This window comes from Chelon labrosus (genome assembly GCF_963514085.1).
Source record: "Chelon labrosus genome assembly, chromosome: 13".
Taxonomy (NCBI): domain Eukaryota; kingdom Metazoa; phylum Chordata; class Actinopteri; order Mugiliformes; family Mugilidae; genus Chelon; species Chelon labrosus.
This window is the reverse complement of record NC_140346.1, coordinates 13,904,805-13,932,278: the sequence shown is the minus strand read 5'-3', so window position 1 is coordinate 13,932,278 and position 27,474 is coordinate 13,904,805. Positions and strand designations below refer to the sequence as shown.

Here is a 27,474-nt window from a genome sequence, read left to right as displayed (position 1 = left end):
AACCGATCAAGTATCTGTGGGATGCACTGGAACAAGATTCTGCAGGTTATTTTCTAATTTATAAATCAAAAAACAACTGAGAAAATTGCCAATCATAACGTCCCTGGGCTCAACGTGACATTAAATTTTTGATTAACAATCCAATAATAATATCAAAAATGTTATATTTACTGTTTTCACCATTTTACGTCCATTTGCAGGCCAACCCTCCATCGTATGACAGATCAGAGGACCTGGCTTCACTGCTTTATCTGAATGAATCCAGTGTGATGCATTGTCTGAGGCAGCGCTATGGAGGCAACCTGATCCACTCCTATGCTGGACCCAACATGGTTGTCATCAACCCTCTCAGCACGCCCTCCATGTACTCTGAGAAGGTAAGATAAAGAGTCACAAGCTGATACTGCTGTTACATATTGCATTAATGGCCGATGGTATGTTCTTGTTCGTATTTACATGTGAATAACACAAGCAGTTGACGTGTCTTTAGCCTGAAAACTAAAGCTTCAATGGAATTTCTGTTCAGCTACCAGAAAATGAAAAACATGAAAATGGATATATTATCTTAAAAGAACATACAACAGGATTCAGGCACTTTGACACCTGAAGGTTATCATCTGAAAGTTCTGATTTTACCTGGCATCATATAGTATAGATTCGAAACTGTCGGAAATGTTGAATTACTGGAAAGGTTTAAAACATGGTGGTCAATATTCTCCCAACATACATATCATGATAAGTTTTACCACAAATTATAAAGCATCCCTCCCTCACTGTATCTGCCTCTTCTTTCTCCTTCCCTCAGGTGATGCACATGTTCAAAGGTTGCAGACGGGAGGACTCTGCTCCTCATATCTACTCCGTGGCCCAGTTGGCCTACCGCAACCTGCTCACCACCCGGCAGGATCAGTCCATCGTGCTGCTGGGCAAGTCTGGCAGCGGCAAAACCACCAACTGCCAGCACCTGGTCCAGTATCTGGTCTCCATCGCCGGCAGCACGGGTAAAATCTTCTCAGGTGAGTCTGCAGATAGGAAAGAGTGACCTCCATTAAAAGCATTGTCTCTACATGTTGACAGAGCAAAGTTTGGTCAATAATTTGATGGCTTATCTTGTCCCAGACTATTGATTCTTGTGAAAACAGTATCTTCAAGTTTGGCACAAACATTAACTTGAATAAAGAAAAAATCCATTAGATGTTGGAGGTCAAAGATCAGTGTCACTGTGCCCTCGAAAACAAACAACGGACCGTGCATTTTCCACCTTGGCCTTCAGTGACCTCCAACCTTATTCAAAACACCTCTTCATACAATCGTTATGAGCCACTGTTATAGAAACCATCAACAACATACAGATACGCAATAAAACAGGAGAAACTTGTTGTTGGGCAGTTTGCGAGCATTTCTACTGATACCTCAGAAAAAATGATGAGATTTTTTCGCTCATATTTTTATTTTTTTTGGTGACAGCTGAGAAGTGGCAGGCGGTCTACACCATCCTGGAGGCTTTTGGCAACAGCTCTACCGCGATGAACGCCAACGCCAGCCGCTTCTCCCACGTAGTGTCTCTGGATTTCGACCAGGCTGGGCAGGTGGCCTCCGCCTCCATCCAGGTAACATACACACACACGCACATATACACCCGCATAAACAGACACACACAACAAAGTGTACAGAAACTCTAGTTGTCTCCTCCTGTTTAGACGATGCTCCTGGAGAAACTGAGGGTGAGCAGGCGGCCTGAAGCGGAGTCCACCTTCAACATCTTTTACTACATAATGGCCGGAGCAGACAGCAACCTGAGGTGACTCTTCTGATACTGAATTACATGCAGCATTCAGATTGTGTAACTATGAATTATTCAAATCTATCTTTTCCTCTCCAGGATCTTATATATAAACATATACTTGTCATGTCCAGTTGTGATTCCAACGGTGCTGTTGTTTTTTTCCCCAATTTTAGTTCTTGATTTTGGTTTTTAAGGTTGGTATTCACAGTTTCTCAAATGATTGTAGTTGTCACAACTCGTTAGAGCAGTTTAGACCACGTCTGCTGTAGCTGTTCCAGGATAGTTGGTGTTCATAGTAAAGAGATACAACCAGTGTGTCAGTCAAACAGTGTAGTCTGTGGGTCTAATGCTTTGCTGATCCCCTCCCAGCCTTTTGTTCTCTTTTAGACTATTTTAAATATATGTATGCATACTGTATGCTCCAATGATCGTAAAGCTGCCAGGGACAAATTTGTAATATTTGGTTAAATAAGTAAAATTATCTTGACATAAGAATTAGCGCATTTGTTTTATGACGTTTTAGGCCAGAGCTCATCTACCTATCTCTGAGGACGTTCACTCTGCTCCGGACCTCTCTGCAGAGACTGTAGTCCACATCACTCCTTTAGTCACCTTTTTCACTGCTCCTGGTTTTTGGATTGAGTTGTGCTGGGATAGTTTCTCTCAGCAGCAGATAGTAGATATGATGCACTTGGTAGCAAATCTCTGTAAGATTTTTGAACATAATGTCAAAAAAACATGGCAAAATCAGAAAACGATTGAACAAGTTGTCAATCTAACAAAATCACATCAGCTTATCAAAGACACTTGGTAGTTGTTTGGGTATTTCTTCTCAAACAGCAACACTTTGTCATTTCACTAGTGCAGAGCAGCTGACTGATCCTACGTTATTTCCTCTCTTCCAGAACAGAGCTGCACTTTAACCACCTGGCGGAAAACAGCGCTTTCGGGATCCTCCCACAGTCTAAGGTGATTTCACTGCACAGTCCATCTGGGACCTGTCTTGTATCTGCTGAGCCGTATATAATCGCATTTATTAAATGTTAGAAAAAGTCTTTTTATCGCTGCAACATTTCACACTCCCTTCTGAGATCAGTAAACCTGAATCTGATTTGTTCTTCTTAAGCCTGAAGACAAGCAGCGAGCCGCACAGCAGTTTACCAAACTTCAGGCAGCCATGAAGGTGTTGGGCATCTCTGGGGAAGAGCAGAAGGCCCTCTGGCTCATCCTGGGGTCCATTTACCACTTGGGAGCTGCAGGAGCCACGAAAGGTCCGAACTTCCACCTTTCATTCTTTCATTTTCTGTAACTGTTTGTCCTCTGTAAGATCCGGGGGTGGGGGGGCTGGAGCCTGTCCCAGCTGTCAGGGTCCACATTCAGTTTATATTGACTGTCATGTCACTGACTGCGTCACCTCGTCTTTTACTGGTGACAAGGAAAACAAATGAATAATATATTACAGTATACGGTAAAATCAATTTACACACTGCAAGGCTTTTAATCACAGAAACAGCTCACTTCACTGTTCATTAGCCGTGTGAGGAAAGATCCCGGTGCCCTGCTTTGTGCAGTGCACCATTCGATCATTACGTAGATTGAAGAGATGTTGGAATGGGCAGCCGAGGGAAGATTTTAAATATGGAGAAAATATGGATAATGCCAGAGAAACGTCAAAGCAGTGTTTCAGTATTTGACTCCAGATTCAGCACTGGTCACTTCTCAGTAAATAAAGACCATAGAGTTGCATAAAGATGACTCTGACATTATCAGAGTGGACATTAAAAGCTGCACAGACAAGCGGGCAATGAAGAATCTACACTGTAAGTTTGACTTGCTTTAATAAGCTTGTAGTTTCAGTTTAACATTGAACAGTTTTAGTCAGCTGCATTTTAGAGCTTATTCTTATTTTAGCATTCATGAAGAATTCAACATTTCCCTGCAAACTGCTTCCCTGCCCTGCCAACCACACATACAGGTACATGTCCCTTACCTCATTACCACAATGAGGTAACGCGTTTCTGCTCAAATGACCAGAAATCCTCCTCACTTCGAGTAAAATAAGAAATCTCATTGGAACTTGACTCTCCACCGGTGGCCACTAGGTGTCAGTCTTGACATTTGAAAGCATTTCTCTAAGCAGTCAGAATGGGTGACTGCAATAGCTCGGGTGCAGGTTTTTCCATTAGATGCTATTAAACTCATATAGATTTTTCTGCTTGTAGTGTGACGAATGCTAGAAAACATAAGGCGTCACTCAAATTCCAAATGAACATTTTATTCAAGAGCAAACCGTCCGTCCAAGTTCAGATTACGAGATAACTGGTCTGGACGCTGTGCCAGCATTTCTTAAGGATTTGTGCCAGGCGACATTTTTGTGTTGAACAAGGAAATGGCCTTCGAAGTGCTTCAATAGTCTGGACTGACTTTAGTGTCTGATATTTTATTGTAATATGTAGAACTAAAGACCAAACCATAAAAAAAGCCCTAATCAAAAGTACACAAAAGTATGTGTACAGGGTAGCCTCTTTACTTGTGAGCAGATTGTACATATGACAAAGTTTACTAAGATTTGTCTCGACCTTGTTGTTGGACGTCTCGACACAAGAGGCAAGTCAAGTAAGTATTTGAGGGCGTTCAGCCGATGTAGTGAGCCACACACGTCATGCTGCATCGCCTCGCGTACTGTGCGTAGCTAGTAGACGATGACCATGACCAACACTAAGTATTAGATTTTTGCTGAGTGAAATAGTGCCTTTGTTCTTTTTGTGTTTTATAACAGCGTGTTCATTTCTTTGTGAGCTTAGCTGATGCTGTGGCCGCATCGGTAACGCACTTGTGGAGCCTTGCCACTTCAACATGACAAGCAGTCAGAGAACAAAAAGTATATTGTAGCTTGCAGGTTCAGCAGTTTTGAGCCGTTATTTATTTATTTATTTATTTAGAGGACGTCTTGTACTTGAGTTGCTTGTCTGGGACTCCAGTCATTCCACAGAGTTTCATTTACCCGGCAACTCCAGTGACAAGTCAAACGTCACTGCTGCCTCTTCCAAAGCATGATGGTGGGATATCTGTGTTTTTCAATGCTAATGTTTATGTTTCCCTCGTGTCTGTGATGAATTGATGAATCCTGAAGCTGTTTTATCTCTAACCCTCCCTCTCTCTACTTGCATGTTTGCATGCCGCGTCCTATGAAACGCAGACGGGGATGAAGGTAATGGCAAAACAACACAAGCTGTTGACTGTTTTTCACTTAAAAAAAAACTTTCTTTCAGAGCCCTCGTGTTTGTGCTTTCTGTCTTAATGCCTTTATCATTCCTCCCAGACCTGAAGTCATTAGCATTTTTATTGTTTCTGCTCCTCCTCCTCCTCCTCCCCCCCTCCTCTTCATCTCCTTCTCTCTTGTGTTTTTGTGTTTGCTCCACGGCAGCTCTCCCCGTTTCTCCCGCGTTCCGCACTTTTCGGTTCTGTAAGATGAAAATCGCGGAGATCAGAAATATGCTGTCACTTTAAAGTCTTTCCTCTGATGCCTCTCCGTGTCTCCCCCATTTAGCTACCGAATTCCTGTCACACTACCGTACGTTCTCCAGCAAGCAAAGTAAAGCTTGTTCTGTTCCACTCGTCTTTAGTTAGTGTTTTGACTCTCTGCGACAGACCACATATTTCCCAGCTCACCCAGTGTGTCCCCGTGAAGTTTCTGCTTGGTAGAGGACTCCTGTTGATTCTCTGGCTCTGTGTCTGGGCTCTTTGATTGGTTGGCAGCACAGGCTGTCATGTTGCCTTGGATCATTCTAACACATGTGCTTCCAACTTCCTCTTGACTAAGTAGAGATGCACTAATCATCAGTAGTGTCTGAATAGTTTTTTTATTTTGTGTCCTTTCCTTGTCATTTATCAGAAAAAAATGCCTCTGAGCTCTATAAAGGATTAATTTAAGATTTTCTAATGTGTTTAGTGGCAAGAGTTTATAATGTTTTAGGGAGATTAATGCCACGTTTAGTTTTTTTTAAAATTTCCATACCTTTTAAATTTCCATCCCCCTAATTATTAAAGTAGAGTCCGTTTGTTTTTATTTGCTTAATATTAACCCACCAGTATACTGACTCAGTCATGGACACCGGTCAGCCACAACATTAAAACCACTAAAGTGAGTGAAGTAAATAACATCGACCATCTTGTGACAATCCAATGTTCTGCTGGGAAACTTTTGGATGTTACTTAGACATGTACCACCCACCTAGACCAGATCAGGGCCCCCCACCCCATAGCAATGTCGCTCCTTGATGGCAGCAGCCATCCCCAACAGGATGCAGCCTGACACAGACAAAACGGGTGTTGACCTGGCCTCCAAATTCCTTAGATCCCAAACTGATCAAGTATCTGTGGGATGCACTGCAACAATCCTGATCCACAGAGGCCCCTCCCCTCAACCCATAGGACCCAAAGACCCCCACTAACAACATCCTGTTACCAGACACCACAGGACACCCTCAGAAGGCCCATGTCCATTCTCTGATGAGTCACAACTGTTTTTGATGCACAAGGGAGACCTACACAATATTAGGCAGGTGGTCACAATGTTATGCCTGATCGGTGTGAGTATGAATATTAGCACCTTAGCTATCAGTTTTCACACAACTCTTTCAGTGTAATCTAGACAGGATATCTTGACAGCAGCAGAGAGTCAATCTGTTTTTTGGGTATACAGAGCCACTATTTCAAAGTGCTTATCTGAGTAAAGGTGAAGACAGCGGCTGATACTGAACAGTTGTACAATGATGTCTTCACCTGGACAGAAACTACCCATAGCATTTCTCATGTTTACCGGTTGATTGCATCATCTTCCTCCATCTTGACTGTACCGTACATGTCATCTTCATTGATTATCTGTCTTTCTCGGGCCCTTCTTGCATTCTTTCAGTTTTAAACACGTTATTTTCTCCTCTAGTCGGACGACGGCAATTTGCCCGCCACGAATGGGCCCAGAAGGCCGCCTACTTGCTTGGCTGCACCTTGGAGGAGCTGTCCTCATCCATTTTTAAGCATCAGGCCAAAGGACCGCAGCACTCCACGTCCTTCAGAGGAGGACTGGATGAGACCAGCCAAGGTGACAACTCAGGTAAAAATCTAAACCTGGAGTCTGCAACCTTCTTCGATGTTGGCTTTGTAGTAAAATTGTAAAATTGAATTGATCGACAGTTAACTTTATCATTGACAAAAACAGATGTGCTTGCCATTTTCCGCCTTTGCCCTGATAAATAATTATGATCTGTCTGATATGTAGCCATCTTAAACAGTTTTCAACATTTATTACCTAGTTATAGTAGAAAAACATGTTGTATTAAAATGTTGTACTAAATCAGCCGCACTGGCACCAATCGGTGGATATAAGATGTAGACCGTTGGTCGTTTGTTTGCCGTGTCCCTGATCTCTTGTCTTTCGTCTCTCTCTGTCTCTCAGGTTCTAAGGTCTCGGCTCTGGAGTGTCTGGAGTCCATGGCATCAGGACTCTACTCTGAACTCTTTACTCTTGTCATCTCCCTCATTAACAGGTTAAGCCTCAGCATTTAACACTTGTCCCTTCCTGTTTAGTGTATGACTTTACTTGACCGCTCTCAAAACTTTAGCACAAATGTATAACTCAAACTATTTTTTGCACTTATTCAATTCAAGCACTCACTTTGATATTTTCACCTTCATGCTGTCATTCATCTGATGCTCGTCTTAATTGAATTCATTAAATTAAACTCAAAGCTCATGTAGTCTCTTTCACCTTTTGGGGACATTTTAATATTATAATAATAATAATAGAGTAGATTTTGTAGAAATACTTTCTATTGCTGTGCTGTAGTTCATCGTATGTACAATATATCCAGTATTTTACAGTATTTAGCTTTAATGTACATATGAAACATACGATATCAATCAGTCTAAATAAATGAAAGACACTTTTAAGGGTTCTGTTTGCAGAATGCGAGGAGATTACACACATGAAACCCAATAAATTGAGTAAAAAAGCTGGAGCAATAAGCAAACCAACAAGTTTCTTAAGAAATAAAGGCCACAGTGTGAGCAGGTCACATAAAGAACCCTTGGCATGGCCATATTGTTTGTGGGATATTGATGTTGAATGATAAACAGAAACAGTTTTCTATAGTTGTAGTTGTGATATCTTTGGGTTTATGACTCATCCAGCCGTCCCCAGCGTCCCAGTGTCGGAGCATCATGATGCACGTTTTTGTGCCTTTCAGGGCTCTGAAGTCCAGCCAGCACTCACTCTGCTCCCTGCTGATCGTGGACACTCCGGGTTTCCAGAACCCGCGTCTCGCCCAGCAGCAGCGAGGAGCGACGTTTGAGGAGCTCTGCCACAACTACACCCAGGAGAGGCTGCAGACGCTGTTCCATGAGCGCACCTTTGTCCAGGAGCTGGAGAGATACAAGGAGGTGCAGCCGGGTTCACATGACACGTGACACGAAGTAGTGGCATGGACAGAACAGACACACATTTATATATTTATATCAGTGTCAGGGATATGATGCCTGACATGTGCTCCATAACAAAAAGACCCATTCCTATAACAGTGTGTGTTTATCATACACCAAACCACAAAATTATGGTGAATTTTCCCCCACCACAATAGCCAAACTACAATGCAATGGTATTCTTCACCTCCAGACATCTCCCCGTGCAGATAATTCTGGAGTTACTTAGAAGTTTTTAGATCCCCGCTTTAACACAGTGGTTGTGAATAAAGCAATAAAAAACTGCACATAGGATTTCTGGATAATCCAGTTTTCCTATATAGCAACTATTGCTACTGTTGAAAGCATTTCCAATCAAACTGTTCACATTTAGGTCTGGGGATTATCTTGGTTTCAGTCTGTACACGTACTAGAGCATAATTATGTGCATATATAAGTAATTCCTTTGTGCATATTCACAATATCACAAATCTTAAAGTCACTGCAGATCAATCAACTGACATAGAAGTCCCTGTTTACTTACTGTAGTAAAGTTATATTTTTCCAGTGCAATGGTTTCCGAATCTTTCTGCTAATTGTAACAGAATGTACACTCACCCAATCTACAGTCTATTAATGACTAATTCAGTAGCTACACTTGTAATTTATTGATGATCCCGTCGTCTGCTGGTAAATGTTCTGTACTGTGTTTTACTAACCTAAGACTTTATCCCCTCCTGCGTCTAGGAAAACATAGAGCTTGCTTTAGATGACATAGAGTCCAGTACCTCACTGTCTGTAGCAGCTATTGATCAAGCCTCGACTCAAGCTCTGGTAAGCAAACCTCACCACACTAAACTGTGTTCATACGAAATAGAAGAAAGAGCTGTTTACATGGATAATGATAATTGATATTCCGCTGGTTCTCGAGTCCACTGACGTTTTTCTTTTTGACTGTGTGATTACAGTCTCTTGCTTTTAATCTTTCAACTACCTACTGGACAATTTGGCTGATAGTCAAGTCTTAAATAATAATTTAAAGTAGGGTGTCTCCTTCCAACTAGAAATGTGGGCTTTGCTTTTGGCCGTACACCTCTACCCAAGCCTTGCAAACTGTTCGCTAGGTAGTTTTTGTATAACTCAGCCCAGGACTAACTGTGCACAGGGAACAAAGTACCAACTGAGATGCATATTCCAAATGCACTGTAACCCATCTTATCATGGCATATGCCACAGTTTTTCTGCAGGCATTTACAATTTATTTTGTTCCGCTGGTAAAAACAACAGAAAACGCTTATGAGTCATATTTAAAGGCAGCATATTTCAAGGATCAACCACTGTTCTCTCAAGGTACGGTGTTGAAATTGTGAGCTTTCAGACACACGTTTCTTCACGTTTGACTATCGGCGCTCAGCCTATGACTTTCAGACAATCACATTTGGTCCAGACAGTGTTCAGCAAGTTTGTGGAGGCTGCACTGTTCCTGTTCCTATACAGTGAAATATTCAGAATATTCTCCTACATAGACAGCTATTTTATATTCGCTCTCCCAGGGAACAGTTGGTCAAGGACTATAGTACAGTCACGAATACCTTCAGTGATCTCGGGTGCATCTTTTTTCCAGTGAGTCTGCGTCTCACTGGAAAAAGTCCCTTCATTCAGATTGTGCCTTTACCTACGCAGCCTAATGGCTTTATCCATATCTGTGATACATCTACGGTGCTGCAGATCTCTCTGCCTTGTGGGAAACCCGCAAGAAAACACAGTGCCTGCAGTTTTTATCCATGTCCGATGCAAAATTCACCACTAGATGTAAAATACTCCTGCTTTACCTCTTTCAACCTGATCGCCTCAAACTAACCCTTAAGGGTTAGTTATTAATCTTGGAGGCTCCTTAGTGGTCATCAAAGCACTGAATTTAGCTTCTGGCAGACGAAAGCATGGCCATTTGCAGGGAGAGATTTACCACCTTCGTCCAGGTATCATAGCTCTGTGCCTGGCCTGAGGAAAAGTGGGATTTGAATGCTGCAGGCCTGCCCCAAAAGCCACTGACTCCATTCAGAGTCCGAGAGCCTCCTCTACCTGCTCTCAGGGATGTCAGTTCAGGATATTGGTGCAGTAGGGAGTTGGGCCACAGCCCTAACATTAGTGCGGCTGGATGTTGCACAATCATCGCTGATTGATGCAGTCATGGAAACAAGTGGGTTAAGTCCAGCTTTAATCTCCTGGGTCAGAGCTGGTTCACATCTTCAGGGAGTACATGTAATACTGCAGTGAGTTTTATCTCCCATAGACAGACACAGGGGAAAGAAACCTGGCTTGAATACGTGGGATGGGGTTGACCGTAATAATATGAGGATGATGGTCCCTAGAACGTCTGGACTGCTCTGTTATGGAGAGATATTTTGTTTCTGGGGCCTCTCTCGTTAGTCAAGTCGAGGGAATTTCTGTAATGAATGTAGAATTAATAGAAAGTCAATTTCATGGCACACAACATGATGATGGTCCTGCCTGCTCGCTCTGAAACATCCTGGATTAGTCGGGTTGCTTGGTATTTTTTTAAACGTATTTAACTTGTATGTGAAAATGTGACCTTTACACCACAGGTTCGTACCCTGGCCAGGACAGATGAGGCTCGGGGTCTTTTGTGGTTGATGGAGGAGGAGGCTGTTCAGCCCGGAGGCTCAGAAGAAACCTTGCTGGAGAGACTTTTCACATATTACGGCTCTGCACAGGGAGAAAACAAAGGTGAGTAGTTCCTCCCGGAGGTTACAGAAACAGACGGCGCTGATCATACTCCCAATACTTTACGAGTGGTGAGGAATATTTTCATTTATGTTTCAGGATCCAATCTGCTGCTGCGAGGAGATAAGCCTCTCCTCTTCCTGCTGGGCCACAGCCACGGTACGGACTGGGTGGAGTACAACACCCAGGGCTGGCTGAGCCATGCCAAGCACAACCCAGCCGGCCAGAACGCTGCCACACTCCTGCAGGACTCCCAGAAGTATGACCACCCTCATCTATTGCATATACAACATTCAGTTTATTATAACATAATCTGTCGTTATTAGTGATCAATGCGGTCTTGTTTATACGTTGTCAGATTTAATAGTACTGCATAAAACAACCGTGTGATTGCTTGCTTCTAAAATGAATCCCTTAAATAGCAGATAAATGAGAATTATTCATTGCTAATGGACTTGTATGTGGACTTGTAAGTTGATGCTCCAGTCATCTTCAAAGTCTTTGGATTTATAACTTGATAAGCTCCTCTTAGGTTTGGCCTTCTACCTCTCCCTTCTTTCTTCACACGTTCACAAGCATTATGGATTTAATTTTCTAGGCATAGCAAAGGTATACACAAAAGTATACACCTGTCACACACGATACAATCAAAGGTTTCTCATTTATATACCAACTAAGGGGTATAAATGGTTAATTGATGTAGGTAAAAATATATTACCTGATAATACAGAAGATAAAGGATTATTCAGTGCAACTGTCAGAAATGCACTTGGAGCAGTAAAGGGTTGCTGCATCCAGTGGAGCCTATTACTGTTTGATTAGATTAGAAGGTTACTGGTGTCTTTGCTGAATGTCTGTGTTTGCATAAACTGTAAAACAAGTGCACCTCCTGACCATTCAAGCAGGAAAAAAACATACCTGTCTGGCTGTGCTAACATAGACTTAAGGCTCATTTAGGGTAATGTGGGACATAGACGCCATAACCTACGCCGGTGCGAGACATTTATACTTGTGCGCTCGTCAGTCTGGCTCGCTCTGTAAAAAGCTTGTTTCTACTTCCCGCTTCATTTTCAACAATGGCCAAGTTTCACAAATGAAACTTTCGCCAAAGACGAGTCATACAAGTGTTTGTATCTCCGAACTTCCTCAGTTAACCTTTCCTCGATGTGTTCCATCTTTATTGATCCAAAATATTTGAATACTCTACTGTCAAGCGGACCAATCACAGCTCTTGCGGTCTGCGTCTCCGTGGCCCGTAGTTACATTTCTGGGGAGATGCGCGTCAGCTACGGAGTTAGGGTCTGCGTAAGGTCTGCACAGGGCACACGTGTCAAACATACGATCCGCGGGCCAAAAGCGGCCCGCCAGAGGGTGTAATCTGGATTGTACAGCTTTAATTTGCAATGGATAATTTATTAAATGTAAACATTTTCCTAATTTACTTGTTCTTCTTTGCACTAAAACAAATGGAAAAGGTCTGTTATGTTACTGGTCCGGCACGCTTGAGATCAAATTGGGCTATACATGGCCCCCAAAACTATATTGAGTTTGGCACTCCTGGCGTAGGGTCTGCGCTGCCAAAGCCTAAACCACGTATTAGACTTCAGGTTTACAACAGGCATACGTGGAACATCAGTAGACTGGCTGTGTGTGAAAGTGGGTACGGTGTAAATAAAGTAACCTGTGGTGTAGCAGTAGTGCAAATAGTCTGTAAATTGTGAAGTGGCAGAACAGTTGTTTTAATGAGTGTGCAGAATGTTGGATTACAAACTTTGTATAAAACCAGTATGACACAAGAACACTGGGCACGATTAGTCAGAACTTATAGGTTACTGCAGGTAACAATTAATTCAGCAATCCAGCATCCATAACAGATTATTAAACTGCGAGGTTTCTAAACAGTGGAACACAAGGTTAATGCCGTCAGATTAACTCCCTGCTCATCGTCTCATCAATCAATCTTTGGCCGGTGTAGTGAGCAACAAAACCTAAGCTGTCAGTGATGTGCGTTCACACGATTTTCCCTCCATCCTCCCCCCCCCACACAGAAAGAACATCAGCGGGCTGTTTATGGGCCGGGCCAGCGGGGCCACGGTGCTGTCGGGCTCCATTGCCGGTCTGGAGGGCAGCTCCCAGCTTGCCCTACGGCGAGCCACCAGCATGAGAAAAACGTTCACCACAGGTGTGGCTGCTGTCAAGAAGAGGAGTCTGTGTATCCAGGTCAAGCTCCAAGTGGTAAGTGGAGGAGAGAGGAGGAGCGGAAACTTGTGCTGTATTCCTAAAAAGGAGCCACTGAACTTTTAGGGGTGTCATTCATCAGCAGCAGCTGTCTGGGATATTTGTCATTGCTGAACTGGGTTGTTGGTCAGTTGTCAAGTACAACTTCTAACAAATAATACGATTATGACGTCTAGTACTGTTGGTATGTATGTGGATTCTCTCATCTGTCTCTGATTTATCAGCTTACTGTTGAAGTTTTGAATCTCAGCCTAGTTCATAAATGAATTTCAGCGCCTTAACTATCACCTGGAGGGGAGGGAGGTTTTAGGATAGTATATGTTCAGTATAGTATAATGCTACATGCTTCCATTTATGAAGTGATTACTGTACTTTTATTTTGAAACTGTGCACTATTAAATGGCCTTCTCACTGTGACCTTAGGGCAGAAGTTATCATTCTTAGCCGTGCAACAAGGTCTTCTGGGGACTTTCAGGTGCTTAATGGTGACTTTGCAGACTGCGCTTAAGTTGTATATTGGTTGGTATACTCAGACAGTAGGCAGATGCAGAACCTGTGAGTCTTTAATCCGTGGTGTTGATGTAGGAACAAAATGTCTGGCCAACGTCTGGTTTTGTAATAACTGATCCAAAACGCCTTATGCAGTTGCCATTTCGTATCAGTACACAGAGCTTGGTTACATCATGAAGCAGAAGCTGATATCTGAGTCACCTCTTTTCTGTTTTTTTTCCCCAGGATGCTCTGATTGACATGGTGCGTCGTTCCAAGGTTCACTTCGTCCACTGCCTCCTACCTAAAGCTGAGGCAGTGGGAGGCGGTGATCTCCGTGTCACGCATGGAGAGAGCCCCGACTCTGGCCTCATGACTTTGGACGTGGGCCTCCTGAGGGCTCAGCTCAGAGGATCCAAGCTGCTGGATGCTCTGCGCATCTACAGGCAAGGTAACGGAAAAACAAAGTTAAGACTATTTATGGCTATTAAGTGGTTAGATGATGAGATTGTGAAGGGGCGGGTGTTGGACTAAAGAGGAGCTGGAATGAATTTCCATCCTACCTGTAGAACACATTACATGATTTGTGGGACTGAGCAAGGCTCAAACACTTTGCCTAATTTTATACCATTTACATCCTTTACCATACTATATAATAATATTATATCATGTCCATTCAACACCGTGGCCATAAATGACAACCCTGTTTTATGTCTCATTTAATAATATTTAATACTTTAAACAGTTTCGACTGCCCCGACTGTAAAATTATCAGCAAATCATCCACTCCACCTCTTTTTTTTTTTTGCCTTCACTTCTATAAATCATTGTATATTTGTCTTAATAGTGCATCTGCTGTTGGTGCAGCCTGCAGGAGTAATGTAAAACAGTCCTCTCATAGTCTTTCTTACTGTCCATGCCTCTTCTAAAAGCTTGAGAAACCAACACATTATTTGTCCTGATAATCAGAGTTGACCGCTGATATGCTGTTGGCTTTCCCTCTGCTGCTCTGACCTCGTTGTTTGTGTCCTCTCCCCTCTTCTCTTCTCTGCTCCCTCGCTGCGTCCAGGATACCCAGACCACATGGTGTTCTCCGAGTTCCGCCGTCGCTTTGATGTCCTGGCACCGCATCTGACCAAGAAGCACGGCCGCCACTACTTTGTCACAGATGAGAAGAGGGTGAGTGTTGGGCAAGGTTAGCCCTGATAGTTTTACAGTGCGGTTGTGAGCAGCTGGACAGGGACTGTTGATATGATTTCAGCTGCTCTCTGTTCAGCATCTATGACAGTCCTCACAATAAGATCAAACCAATCACATAATGTGTCCGTGGTTCCAGCCCGTGATCCATCTATCGGAACCAGATGACTGTACCTTTTATCAAATATTACTCAGACAGTATAGTGAAACTAATTAGGACCATTTGAAGTGGCTGACACAGGCACACACAGAGAAACGGTTTAGGAACAACTCAAAAAACATGAAAAATGGCACAAGGTGTTGATCTGGCCTCCAAATTCCCTAGATGTCAAACTGATGAAGTATCTGTGGGATGCACTGGAACAAGCCTGATCCACAGAGGCCCCTCCCCTCAACCCATAGGACCCCGCTACTACTGTTGCCAGACACCACAGGACACCCTCAGAAGGCCCGTGTCCATTGTCTGATGAGTCACAACTGTTTTGGAGGCACAAGGGAGATTTACACAACATTAAGAAGGCGGTCATAATATTATGGCTGATCCGTTTATATACTTAGCTCCAGAGGTTTGGAAAATTACATTAACATATTTAGTTTTCTGTCCTCTGTGTCAGCGCTGTTTCTTTTATTTAGGTGATTATTGATTTCCAAATCAGTGGACATTTGACATAATTTTTGGTATTCTAATTTTTTTTTTCTTGTACAACTGTAAGGGAGACACTGTAGATTATTGACAGAGTAAAGTTTGCAGATCCAGTATTTCTCATCTTGCCCTCCACAATGTAATTTCCTGGTCTCCTCCCTCTACTGTCCCTCTTCCTGCTCCAAGAGCACTCTTGTGTGTAATTAATTATGATTGCACAGGCTGGCAGCATACAGCTACTGTACTGATTAATTACTGGCGGTGGGAAGAGCTCTTTCTTCCTCCTTTCTCCCTCACCCCTCCAATTCCCTCGTCTCTTTCCACTTTTTGCTTGTCTCATTATCTTTCCATTTCTCTTGTATAGGAGAACAGAACAGTTTAGGAACATCCCAGAGCATATGATTAATGTCATCTTAACATTCTGTTCAGGCAGTATATAGCAGCTTTGCTCAAAGGTGTGATTAGCCACTGTGAGTGAGAGGTGGTGCTGGATAAAAAATATCTATACATTAAGACCCCTCTGTAAGCGCCATGCTTGTGTTTCGTGTTTAAAAATATATAAAATGTTGTTTTTTTTCTGATATTCATGAATCTAAAATTAACTCTGACTAAATCCCATCTATTTGAATAAATTAAATGTGCGTGATTGAAATCTAGTGCTCGTCTCTGCACCAGACTGCAACGTACTGGCCGTAAAGAGGCTCACAGGGTTCCTTGGAGATGAGCTTAGAAAGAAAAGCCTACTCAGAATGAACTAATGGTACAAAGTTCTCTGGGGAGTTGAGAACGAACATCGACGAATAAAGAAAGCAAGGAAGATGGATGAAAGGAGGCGGTGTGAGACACAGAAGAACGTATAATTAGAGGAATAATATGGAGGAATTGGATTTTAGAGAGAGCGAGCTTCAGAAAGAGAATATTGGTATTCTGGCTCTGGGTTTGAGAATATATTATTTTTGATAAACAGTACTGTTTATGTGCCGCTGCCAGCGCGGCTGTGTCAGTTCTTAACCCTCGTTTTGTCTTCCCATCGACCATGCAACTTTGGTCCTCTTGGGTCAAAACTGATGCGGTTTGTTTGGCTATTTGTGAAGCCTAAAATATAATGCGTCACCAAATTCTGTGATATACATTTTTAGACCACATTTATATCAAATTATGTGATATAGAAACATTTTAAGACAATAGGAAGGAACATGACGTAGCCATAATGTCAGTAGCCAGGCTATGCACTGGTAAAGGACTGTTTAGACCAAAAAGGCAAACTGCAAAGTGAAGCCATCGCATTCTACCAAACTCCTGTTGAACCTGTTTCATTATCTTACTAGGTTTAGGTTTGTCTTAAGGAGATCTCCAAGGCAATTCTTCTTAAAGTGGTTTTGTACCTGTGGTTTGGGCCTCGAGTCCAAGATGAAAATTTATGGCCAACACCTTTTTATCACCTCTCACTCCACCACATCCCAAAGGTGTTTGATTGGATTGCGATCTGGTGACCGTGGAGGCCATTTGAGTGCAGTGTATCCATTGTTATCTTCAAGAAAGCAGATCTGAGATGATTTGTGTCATGTTGTCCTGCTGAAAGGAGCCAATAGAGAATGTGTACTGTGGTCGTAAAGGGCTGGACGTGGTCCACAACATGTGGCATGGCTGATTGGTGTAAAACCCAGTTTTGCCAAATAATATGAATATTGACTCAGATGGTTGTAGGAATTAAGATTCTCAGATTCCCTAGAAACCACTCAGTTGAGCCTCCAGTAACCAATCCATCTGCCGACGTCTTCTGAAGGTTTACTTGAAACAGTGGGTGATAAACATAAAAGGGACTTGGCAAGCGTCTCTGTCTGACCTGCTCTGTGCTTTCAAGTCCCTTGAGGAAGGTGTGTGTGTGTGTGTGTTTCGTTGGCGTGTGCCTACCTAGTAGGACTGGCGTTTGTTGCTATGGTACCAAACCAACATCCTTTGAGCCATGTGGCGAGGCAGAGGTAAGCCCCACCCAAACTGGGGTTATTTTTGTTTATCTGTCTATTAAGCGTTTCTTCTGTTTGTTTCCAGGCAGTGGAGGAGTTGCTGGAGTCCTTGGAACTGGAGAAGAGCAGCTACCACATGGGGCTGAGCAGGGTGAGTGAAGTCATACACATGTCCACGGGCACTTCATCTATTTATGTAAAAAAAGGGAAGCAACTATAATGCTGTAGCTTCTGAAATCATTACCCGGGCCTGTTTTAAAGTCAGATAGCAGCCTTTTATTTGGCTGGTGTATATTTTATTATGTTTTAATAAGTTTCCATCCTGTTTGCTGCTATTGCAAACTCAGCACTTCCTCCATAGTAAAAAATCAAGTCATACTCCTCATGCAGCAGCTGCTGCTGCTCTGTCAGCGTCAGATTTTTATTTGTGTGTCTACTGGAGCAGTCCTGGCTGTTATCACAGAACAGTCCCTTTCTGTCTCTCACTTTCTTTCTTTTCGCACCACTTGAAATCTTGATAACTTCCAATCATGTCTATTCTCCCGTCTTTACATCTGATGTCGGGTTCCAGCTGCACTTTCTGCTCAGATATCGAGCAGCTTGTTGTGAGGAGAACGTTTATTGTGGCTGTAGCCTTTTTTGTTCCTGTTAAATTGAGTCCCCTTTTTAGTTAAATCCAAACATTTTGTTGTACTTCGGCAAAATGAAACTAATAATTGGAGAGCTTTTTCCAATCTGCTTGCCAGCCTTTGTAGCACTTGTTCAGTGCTCTTCGGTCAGTATGCCGTGACAAGTGTTGACACTTCCATTCTCACTTGATGTGATTTTTTTTTTTTTTTTTTTTAAATCCTTCTCGTTTTATGTGAGGAGCTGATCTTTGAAACAATCTGTTTGAGGAAAAAAGCTTTTAACAAGGCTGACAGGTCTGTTAATTAGATCTGGGAATGTCTGTGGAATGAAGAACAGTGAGCGCCTGGAGTTGTCAATTGGAGACGTTTATTGGCAGATATAGCAACGAGTTTAACTTTGCCTCAGAGTTGGTACATTACATGTAGCTGCTACTTTCCCCAAGTTGGAAGTTTCAGTTCAGAACTTCTTTGCTTGCTACTCATACTGCTGATATTGGCATTGCCTCTTGTTACACATTATTTTTAAGGGCAATCGTGCCCTTGCTCTTGCCATCAACCCACGCACTGGGCCCACTACTGTCTAATTATACAGTGTACCTTATATAAAATAGGAATAAATATTAACACATGTACAATAGGTGCTGTGGGATCCACAAGTCTGAGACCTGGTTGTCCTGCAACCAGAAGGTGCAGCATGTCTCTGAAATGTGGTGTGCACCTTCTCCTTGGGGAGATACAATTCTTCTTTATATCACAAAATTAATTTTTCCAGCCAGTGTGTAACAGATGCTGCACAAGTTCCCTTCGGCGCAAACTTAAATCTGGCACAACAACAAACATGGACGTGCCGTGGTTTTATCCTGCACCTAATCTCAATACGTCTGCCTCTGTGTCGCATGAGTGAACCGATCACAAAGTTTAAGGTACGGGTGTGAACACGCCCACGGTGCACTGAAAACCCATTTGAGAAAACACATCGCTCTGACCTCATTTGGAGGTGGTCTGGGCAGATTGTGATTACATTCCTCAGGCAGTGGGAAAAACACAATGCATCTGCCTACTCAACTGATTTCCCCTCTGTATAAGCAAAGTTTTGCCTCGTTTACTTAGAAAAACACACTTTTTTTTCCCTGTTACATCCCTGTGCATCTCCACTGGCCTGGCAGTTGAGGTTAATAGTCATGGGATTAGTTTTACCTGGGTACTTCGTGTGATTTAGAAACAACGACCTTACATCTGTGTTTCAAGTTAATTTGTAAATTTGGATTAATAATAAAAATATGTTTTTAAAAATAAAACATAATGTAATGAGACTATTGATCACAGAGGAGAATTTACAAACTCCCTGGTCGTATTTAAATCAGCTCCACCTTTACCCATGTGATCAACAAAATCCAACACATCTATATATGCTGCCACGCACGTCATCGATCTCATCATCCTCTGCGATTTTGTTCGTCTGATGGTTTTCAGCTGGCTTTTTTTCTGTGAAAACTATGAGAAGACTATACATACATATATATATCCCTAATATACAGTGCAGCAGTGACATTAGTCTTCATATTGTATTAGTACGGGCGTGTGTTTAGATTATAGTATTATAATTTGAGCTTCATGGCGGTGAAAAATAACTTGTGTACCTTCTGTGTGGGAGAAAAACTTCCCAGCTCATTACATCCTACAGTTTATATTTAACGCCTGCCCAGGCTTTTTTGGGTCACATACAACAAACTGTGCTGTTAGTGGTTTTTAAACAGCAGCCGGTAGTGATCCATTGTTCTGCTGCAGCAGCTGATTGTACGTTATTCTGCTGCAGTACTACTGTATCTTTTTTAAATTATCAAATGTCCAGTGGAATAAAAGCACCGCAGTGCTCAGCAGCTCTTTTTGCTATCCACTGTAAATTTGCTGCAAATCCACCAAGCTGGAAAAAAGACCATACGACATTATATATTTTAGTTGTGTTGTGACTCTCCTCCAACTGATGGTGTGCAGGGAGGCTGCATGTTCTCCAGGCTGTCAAATGACCCACCACTCCTTGTGAACCTGTCCCTGCTGTTCACTGATAAATGGTATGTGGTTATCTGATATGATACCATTAAACCATTAAACCATCCCCGTTGTGACAAAGTGGTCTCTGGGGAGCACAGCAGTTCACGTTAACCATATGTGTTATCACCTCCCAGATTATTATGACATCATCTCCCTACAGCAGCCTTTACTTCCAGAGCAAAATTTAGATATGGTGGGAGGGGGCAAGTGGTATTTTTCTGCTTAATTGCGGGCGGCCCAGTGGCCACTGGCCAGCTGGCGCCTTTCTGTGTGTAGTTTGCATGTTCCTGTGCCTGGGAGACTCCCACAATCCAAAGACATGCATGCTTGTTCTTCACCTCTCAGTATAAAAAAGCCTTGATATTACGCCTAGGTGTCGGGTACATGTACGTATATCACAGAGAAGCCACAAGGTCTGCAAGACATCAAAACAACTGCCTAAATTCATAACCATAGCTTCTCATTTGCTCAGCCAATTTTAGAAATGACAGTCAAAGTTAGGAAGAGTTGAATCCTCGAATACTTGGAAGGACATCACAACACTTAGACTCTAATGAACCTACTTCCACAAAGAGATGGCAGCTCGTTCCAGACCAAGGAACAGAGCAATGTCTGACGTTGACACAATTATCTACGAAGAGGAGTTGGAGGCATTGTAGTTCTTTCACAGGGGAACCACTGTCATCCTCTCTTTAATGTCAAAAGTGACACTGAGCACTCATTACCATTCAGGAAAAAGCACCGCCGCTATCCGTAACATCAGCTATGTGAAATGGAGTACGCTGGATGAGACAACGATAATCAGACCAAAAGGAAGATCACTGACTTGGTCTGAACGTCAAAGAAACTGATTAATAACATGAGCAACACAAAGCAAAAATGCAAATTTTGCTTTTCACGATTTTCCCCATTTGATAAGATGTAATGCTGAGTATATATAATCAATGTCAAACACAAGACACTGCTAAGGCCTCGTCATTTCTGCCGTTTGACTTAGTGTGAAATGATCAGAACCGACTTGCATCAATCGGCCGATGCTTATTGCATTAACGAATAATGATAAAGGATATGAAAGTAAAACCAGGCAGTGTGAGATTAATAAGGATTTTCTTGAACTAGGAATCATACAGAGCTAACCCAGACACCTTACTAAGAATAAGAATAAGAAGTTTTATTGTCATTATCCAGTGAAAAACAACAAAATGCAGTTTGGCACCTCTTTGGTTCAGAAACAATAAAAATAGAAACTATAGCAGCTGTACATAATAAAATACAATATATATACAATAAAAGCACACAGTAGTGCACAATGAATGTAATTGGTACAGTGAGGAGGAATAGCAGCATTTTGCAACAGTAAACATTAAACAATGCTGCAAATGTATCCATGGTAGCGCAAATGTGCCTATTGAGTGTAGGTGGACTGAGGAATGAACATGGGGGTTATTGCACAACGCCCTATGAAGGAGAGGTTGAAGATGTGAGGGATTTGACGGCTTGAGGGTAGAAGATGTTCTTTAACCAGGATGGGTGTGATCTTTGGATCCTTAGATCGGGACATCACAGGTTGCATGCACACGTGACACGAACACGTGCTACTACAGGGTCGCTACAAAGGAGGTTTTGAAGTCTCTTCGTGTGTGTGGCTATGTGTAAAGCATGTGTTTGCGTGGGATCCACGTGGGATATTGGTGTCAGGTTGTGATGATCGCTCCTGTGTTTCCCTAGCTGAGTTAACAGCTCAGTGCTGACTTGTTTGCTTGCTGTTTTTTCTTGTAGCCAGCTATCAGAGCTGTGAGAGGAGTAAGAGGGATAATAACTTGTAAGGGGAACAATGGGCGAGCTGGGATTTTCTCTGATATCAAGTTGCAGTTGCAGGAAGAAGGAGACGTGCCGCTGTCAACATAATGGTTTCTGTTTCACAATAGAAGTTCAGTTAAAAACCACAGCGAGCAAATTGTTCCCTTGGTCCCTGGGTTTAGTTCAATAATGAAAAGTGCCTGTAAATGATTTTAAACGTTCATACAGCTTTTCCTCCTTTAATGTAGTCATTTCATTAGGCAGACATAATCTATAAAAGGTTGCCAGATTTTTTAAACCCCTCACCCCCCCAGAGACCCTGCTGTTGTTATGCAAGGTTCATAAGGCGATAGCGGAGAATCCTGTCCGGTCGATCTAGCTAAATTAAAGAAGTCAAAGCTAGATTTTCCCCTTACTATGTTATAGCTACCATTTAGAGGTGCTGAGATTATATCAGATAAAGTGACTGGACCATTTTTACTCATTTAAATCTTATGGTTTAATACTACTAAAATTTGATTTCCTACATCAGTTTATATGGAGTTGTTTGTCACCTTGATTTTTAAGATGCTTCGTTCAGAAAGGCCACATCTGTCCCCAAGTTCCTTAGATGAGACACTATATTACCTTACTTGTACTTATCTCTTGTCTCTTTTATAAAGGATGAGGTAGAAGTATGAGTTTCACTGGTTCCACCAAAGAAAAAAGGGGGAAGATGACACCACAACAACCCAAGCAAATGATGGGGGGAAAAATGATTTATGAACCAGCTTGTGAAAATGAAAAAAGCCACAATTTGCCAGTCTCCAAGGCTTCAAATGTCTGTGTTAGGAAACCATTTTCTCTGAGCTTCAGCACCCTACCCGTTGGATAGACACTGGACGTCCATAGTTAATGCGCTGTTAACATAGTTGTGTTTTAATAAGAAAGCAAAAGTTGAGTGCAGATGGCTGGTTATTTCAAATTGTTAATCACAATTTGGCCCTTAACAGAAAAAAACAGAGTTAAATTCTGTTATTTGTCTGTGCTAAAGAGCACAATGTCCAATGTGTCAAAGCAGAAGTACTGAAAGTCTCTTTCTGTAGTTGGCTGGATTATTCTAGCAAGTTGTAGAGGCCTAGTCTTCCCACAAATGACGGATTTTTGCAGTTCTATGTAGCCACGGGATTTGTAAACCTTACTTACTCCATGTAGAAAGGATTTACATCTGACTGTCGTAACTCTCCATCTCCACCTTCAGGTGTTCTTCAGAGCGGGGACTCTACCCAGGCTGGAAGAGCAGCGGGACATCCAGACCAGGAGGAACATCACTCTGTTCCAGGCTGCCTGCAGGGGATACCTGGCCAGACAGGCTTTCAAGAAGAGGAAGGTAAGACTGCTCCGCTTAGAGGGTAGTAGATTTATTACCACTGGAGGTTAGAAATATTTTGTCATACTTTCAGAGAATCATTTCAGACATTATCACCACTTGTTTAAAGAATGTAGGGGGGTTATTGAACTGAAACTGCTAAAAAAATGATAAATCCTGACATTGATGTAGAATACATTAAAAAAACATGAAAAGGGAAAACTTTAAAACAAGAAAACTCTATGAAGGGCATCAGTTTTACTTGATCCAACATCATCTCGGCTTAGGAGTCGATAAAGTTTATGCCATGATCCGTTGGTGCCACCACCACCTGCAGAGCCATCTGCACCAACCAGTGGGTGTCAGTAGTGCAGCCACAAGGAGGCGGTCCCACATTGGCTTTACACCGCATACTACAAATACTGTAGAGATGCTTTACGCCCACAATCAATGCCGCCCCGTTGTATGTTCAGCTGTAAGAAGTGTTGCCAGGGAATGACAAAGGAGTTCAAAGGTTCAAAGTCGGTCAGATTTACGTTGCAATGAAATGAGCTTTTTGGATTCTTCACAAGTTACGATTTTAGAGGAATTTGCTCTTTTCTTCTCTGCGCATGTATGGTCCTGTGTGAATGTGTGTGGTGTTTTTCCACCAGAGTAAGGCTTACAAACAGTAAGCCTGGACAACGTCACCACCGTGCACTGAGAAGTTCTTCAAAATGACTTTGTGTGTGTGTTACTTTAGGTGTTTTCTCATTTTAACAGAGTTAATTTGTTTTTATATGTACGGTAGATAAGTATCTTGTGTGTGTGTGTCTGTGTGTGTGTGTTCCAGCTTTTTTCTTGCTGCACAGGGCACATTTCTTCCATCTGCTATTACTTTCCAAGGGCATTTGGTTTCAGTTCACTACTCCGTCTTCCCTGAAGGACTGTTTTTGAGTATTTTCACTTAGGGTACATTGTAATCTTGTATAATTGGAAAGGGGTTCATTTTTTCCTGACCACTGCAAGGAATTAGTTGCTAGGGTGCATTTTATAGGCATTTTTGTGCTGTCTCAGACTTGGTTAGTGGCTTTTCTAAATCACCTCAGTAGTCAGCATTACACAGAATCTGACAATCCACTACTGTTGTCTTCTGTGGATGTCCAGGCCTTTTTTAAGTTGCCAAACTATCTCTACTACTATCTCTATGATGGTTTATTTTTGCATCCTTAGCAGAACCTGTTTTACTTGCATTGTTTGCGGAAGAAATATAATCGAATAATGGATAAATATCCCACACCTGCCCACGAAACAGCCAGTTGTCCAATTAACTTTAGTCTCTTGAAAGAGAGAGGACCACTTTCCCTCCAATTTGGATGTGAACACCCTCAATTTAAACCAGAGCGTCTGTATTTTGAGCCTTTATTTCTGTAACTGAACAGTCACCATTGCAAAATTTGTGTCAGGGTCCAAAAATAATTGGGCTTGGCAGTATAAGGTTGTCATTCATCACGATCAAAGTCATGACTAAGAGACGCTCAGGGCTACAGTAATGGTATATGCGCTAGGAACACAGAAGGGGTTGTATGCCATTGTGAGACTTCTTCCTCATCCTACTCAGAGAACCCGGGTTTACAAAAGAAACCTTTAATTTCATAAAGAATCTCAAGGTTTAGCTGTAAGTCCAGCAAAATGAGAACAGTCTCACGCATTCGTCACCAGAAGGAACTCTTCAAATCATCATCATTGAATTTGTTGGGTAGTTTTGGCACTAACAATACTTAGAAACGTTTCCTAAATTTCCTTGGGCTCTCTTTTATTTCGCCACAACATAAAATCAGTCGTACTCTGTTGGCCTGCCTTCAGGATCCTCCCCTATTCCCTTTCACTGGCGTAGCAGCTTTCAAAGCATTAGCAGAAATAAGTGTAAATGAGGAGAAGAATATGCAAAGGGAGGAATGAAGGGAAGTTGGAGCCGAGCTTTATTGTGGGAGAATAGAAAAGAAATCCACTCGCTGGCTGCTTTGAAGCCCTGCAGTCAGCTGAGAGTGGAGGAACGTGGGGGATTCCACTCCCAGCCAGCCAAAACTGAGCCTAATTAAATAGTTGCCTGAAGACAGAACCCCCACAACACCTCCGCAACTAGGAACAGGTGGGCTCAGACAGACGTGCATCTTGATGGGTGTGTGTTTAAAATTAGGGGGCTATGTAGCGACCCGCTGTGTGCCAGGTGTAAAGGAGAGGTAGAGGGCAGTGGACCATAGTTTACTTTATATTAGAAGATCATCTTACATTGGCAGTCTTGTAGAAGATTGAAAATAGGCTGACCTGCTGCTAGTGAGTCTGCCCATCAACCAAGTGTCAAATGCCGTAGTTAGGATAGATATTGGACTAACATCTAAAACATTTTATTTTTTTTAATCTGCCAGCGAATGTTGCGAACGTTCTACCGTTCGATCGCGATTGACGTGTTGGGCACCCCTGTGGTGTAGCATGAAAAAACAAGAAAAACTGACCTTTTCGATTCACTTCTGTGCATACCGATCCTGCAGAAGATCTCCAAATAGCTCCGGCTGACCTTGCCAACTCTTCATTCAGGCAGAAATTCTCCATCCTCTCACCACATTAACACATCTGCTGTGTTAACCCTTTTTCTTTTTTTCAGTGTGGAAGCACAGCAGTATGCATTTCTCCACCACTACAGTTATGGTCTGGTAACCCTTAACTAGTCCGAGATTAAAACATTTTCAGAGATTTTGATTAAGAAGTCTTTTGGATGAGTGGAGTTCAAGAGTGATTTTTTTTCTAGAGTGCAAATAAAGTGTTATTGCATTAAAAGAACAACACACAGGTAAACGGGAAAGCAAGAGCTGAGCAAGTAAATGAAAGGAGAAGTAATTTCACATATATATTCTAAATATTCCATCATTTGTCTTGTGTTGCTGTTCAGATTACCGACTTGGTTCACAGTAACCAGGTTACTACAGTGCAGGTAAACAGGTTCTCTGATTACCTTAGTAACCTGGTCATCAGGTAATCATATTAATGCAAACACGTTGAATAACAGAGGACCTGGATGGCATGAAGAGTAGGTGCGGCATGTAGAGAGTAGACAGACGCTGCACGAGAAGAGGAAGAATAGTAAGTAAATATGAGGAGTTATCTCCTACTAGGTCCTGCTGTAGTTAACTTAAATTGGACTGTTGTGTAAAGACTTGATTTGTTTCAGTGTTGTTTTTATCCTGTTGAAATGAGAAAGTATGTCCAGTTTTCTCTAAATAGATGGATATTTTAATGGCAACTGACCTTTGAGAGTAATGCCGTCCTAGCTCTAGCTGAGAAGCATCCTGAAATGTTCTATCTGGAAGCAGCTTTAATAAGCTACGAAAGCTGCTGCTTGATTAGATCATACCATTTTTGAGTTGTCTTTTCTTTCTGTGTGAAAACTTTTTTTTTTTGGCATCTAAGGAAGAATTTGGGAATTGGATGTGGCATTGGTGGAAAAATAAAGTGAAATGGATCAGATCAGTATTTCACAATTCACTCATCAAGCCTACTACTCTTCCTTGCTGTTAACTATATTCTGAACACTTCATGGACTGGTCAACAAAGCAGACACATTGTGGACATTGTCTTGCCTGACACTCATCTGTGGTCCTTATTCCCTGCGCGTTTGATTCTTATACAGTTTTTGGTCATTACTGCCTGTAATTATTGTTACCTCATATAGTTAACAAGCAGATGGAAATTGGGAGGCAAGACGGGGATAGCTTGCAACAAGTGTGTGTTTGAAAAGGAGCCACTACTACTACTCACCACTGGACTGGTTCAGTGTTTTATTATCTTGTGTGTGTGATGCAGACATAGCATCACACTGTGATGGTGAGGCTTGAAACTGAAAGCTTGCCAGTGTTATCCAAGGTGTGCAACATGTCCCACAGGGAGGAGAAAATAGAAATATAACACCAAACTAGGGTTTGTACCGACTAGTTGACTTTACTGTTGTGCCATGACGCTTTAAGCACGAAATAGACTAGTCACTGATCACGTGACAATAACAACACGGACGCCTCCTAGAAGACAGGTGAACACAGGAGCTCAGTGGGTCATTGCAGTGGTTCATCAAGTGTGTGGAAATACTT

The 27,474-nt window shown here is 42.2% G+C and overlaps 1 protein-coding gene across 5 annotated transcripts in view; it reads left to right on the top strand.

Moving 5' to 3' along the window:
- The window catches only part of myo18ab (myosin XVIIIA b), a 100,188-nt gene that overhangs the window by 36,203 nt on the left and 36,511 nt on the right, over window positions 1-27,474 (top strand). For all 5 annotated transcript variants that reach the window (XR_014699411.1, XM_084559109.1, XM_084559108.1 and 2 more), the window contains 17 exons: window positions 201-377; window positions 806-1,016; window positions 1,468-1,610; window positions 1,701-1,801; window positions 2,692-2,755; window positions 2,913-3,057; window positions 6,732-6,902; window positions 7,245-7,335; window positions 8,035-8,227; window positions 8,993-9,079; window positions 10,852-10,993; window positions 11,090-11,249; window positions 13,039-13,225; window positions 13,964-14,168; window positions 14,787-14,896; window positions 17,610-17,675; window positions 23,246-23,374. Coding sequence is in view for 4 of the 5 variants with exons in the window: in XM_084559109.1 (XP_084415235.1) it covers window positions 201-377; window positions 806-1,016; window positions 1,468-1,610; window positions 1,701-1,801; window positions 2,692-2,755; window positions 2,913-3,057; window positions 6,732-6,902; window positions 7,245-7,335; window positions 8,035-8,227; window positions 8,993-9,079; window positions 10,852-10,993; window positions 11,090-11,249; window positions 13,039-13,225; window positions 13,964-14,168; window positions 14,787-14,896; window positions 17,610-17,675; window positions 23,246-23,374 (2,382 nt within the window). In the remaining variant the exon portion in view is untranslated. The remainder of the gene's footprint in view (window positions 1-200; window positions 378-805; window positions 1,017-1,467; window positions 1,611-1,700; window positions 1,802-2,691; window positions 2,756-2,912; window positions 3,058-6,731; window positions 6,903-7,244; window positions 7,336-8,034; window positions 8,228-8,992; window positions 9,080-10,851; window positions 10,994-11,089; window positions 11,250-13,038; window positions 13,226-13,963; window positions 14,169-14,786; window positions 14,897-17,609; window positions 17,676-23,245; window positions 23,375-27,474) is intronic.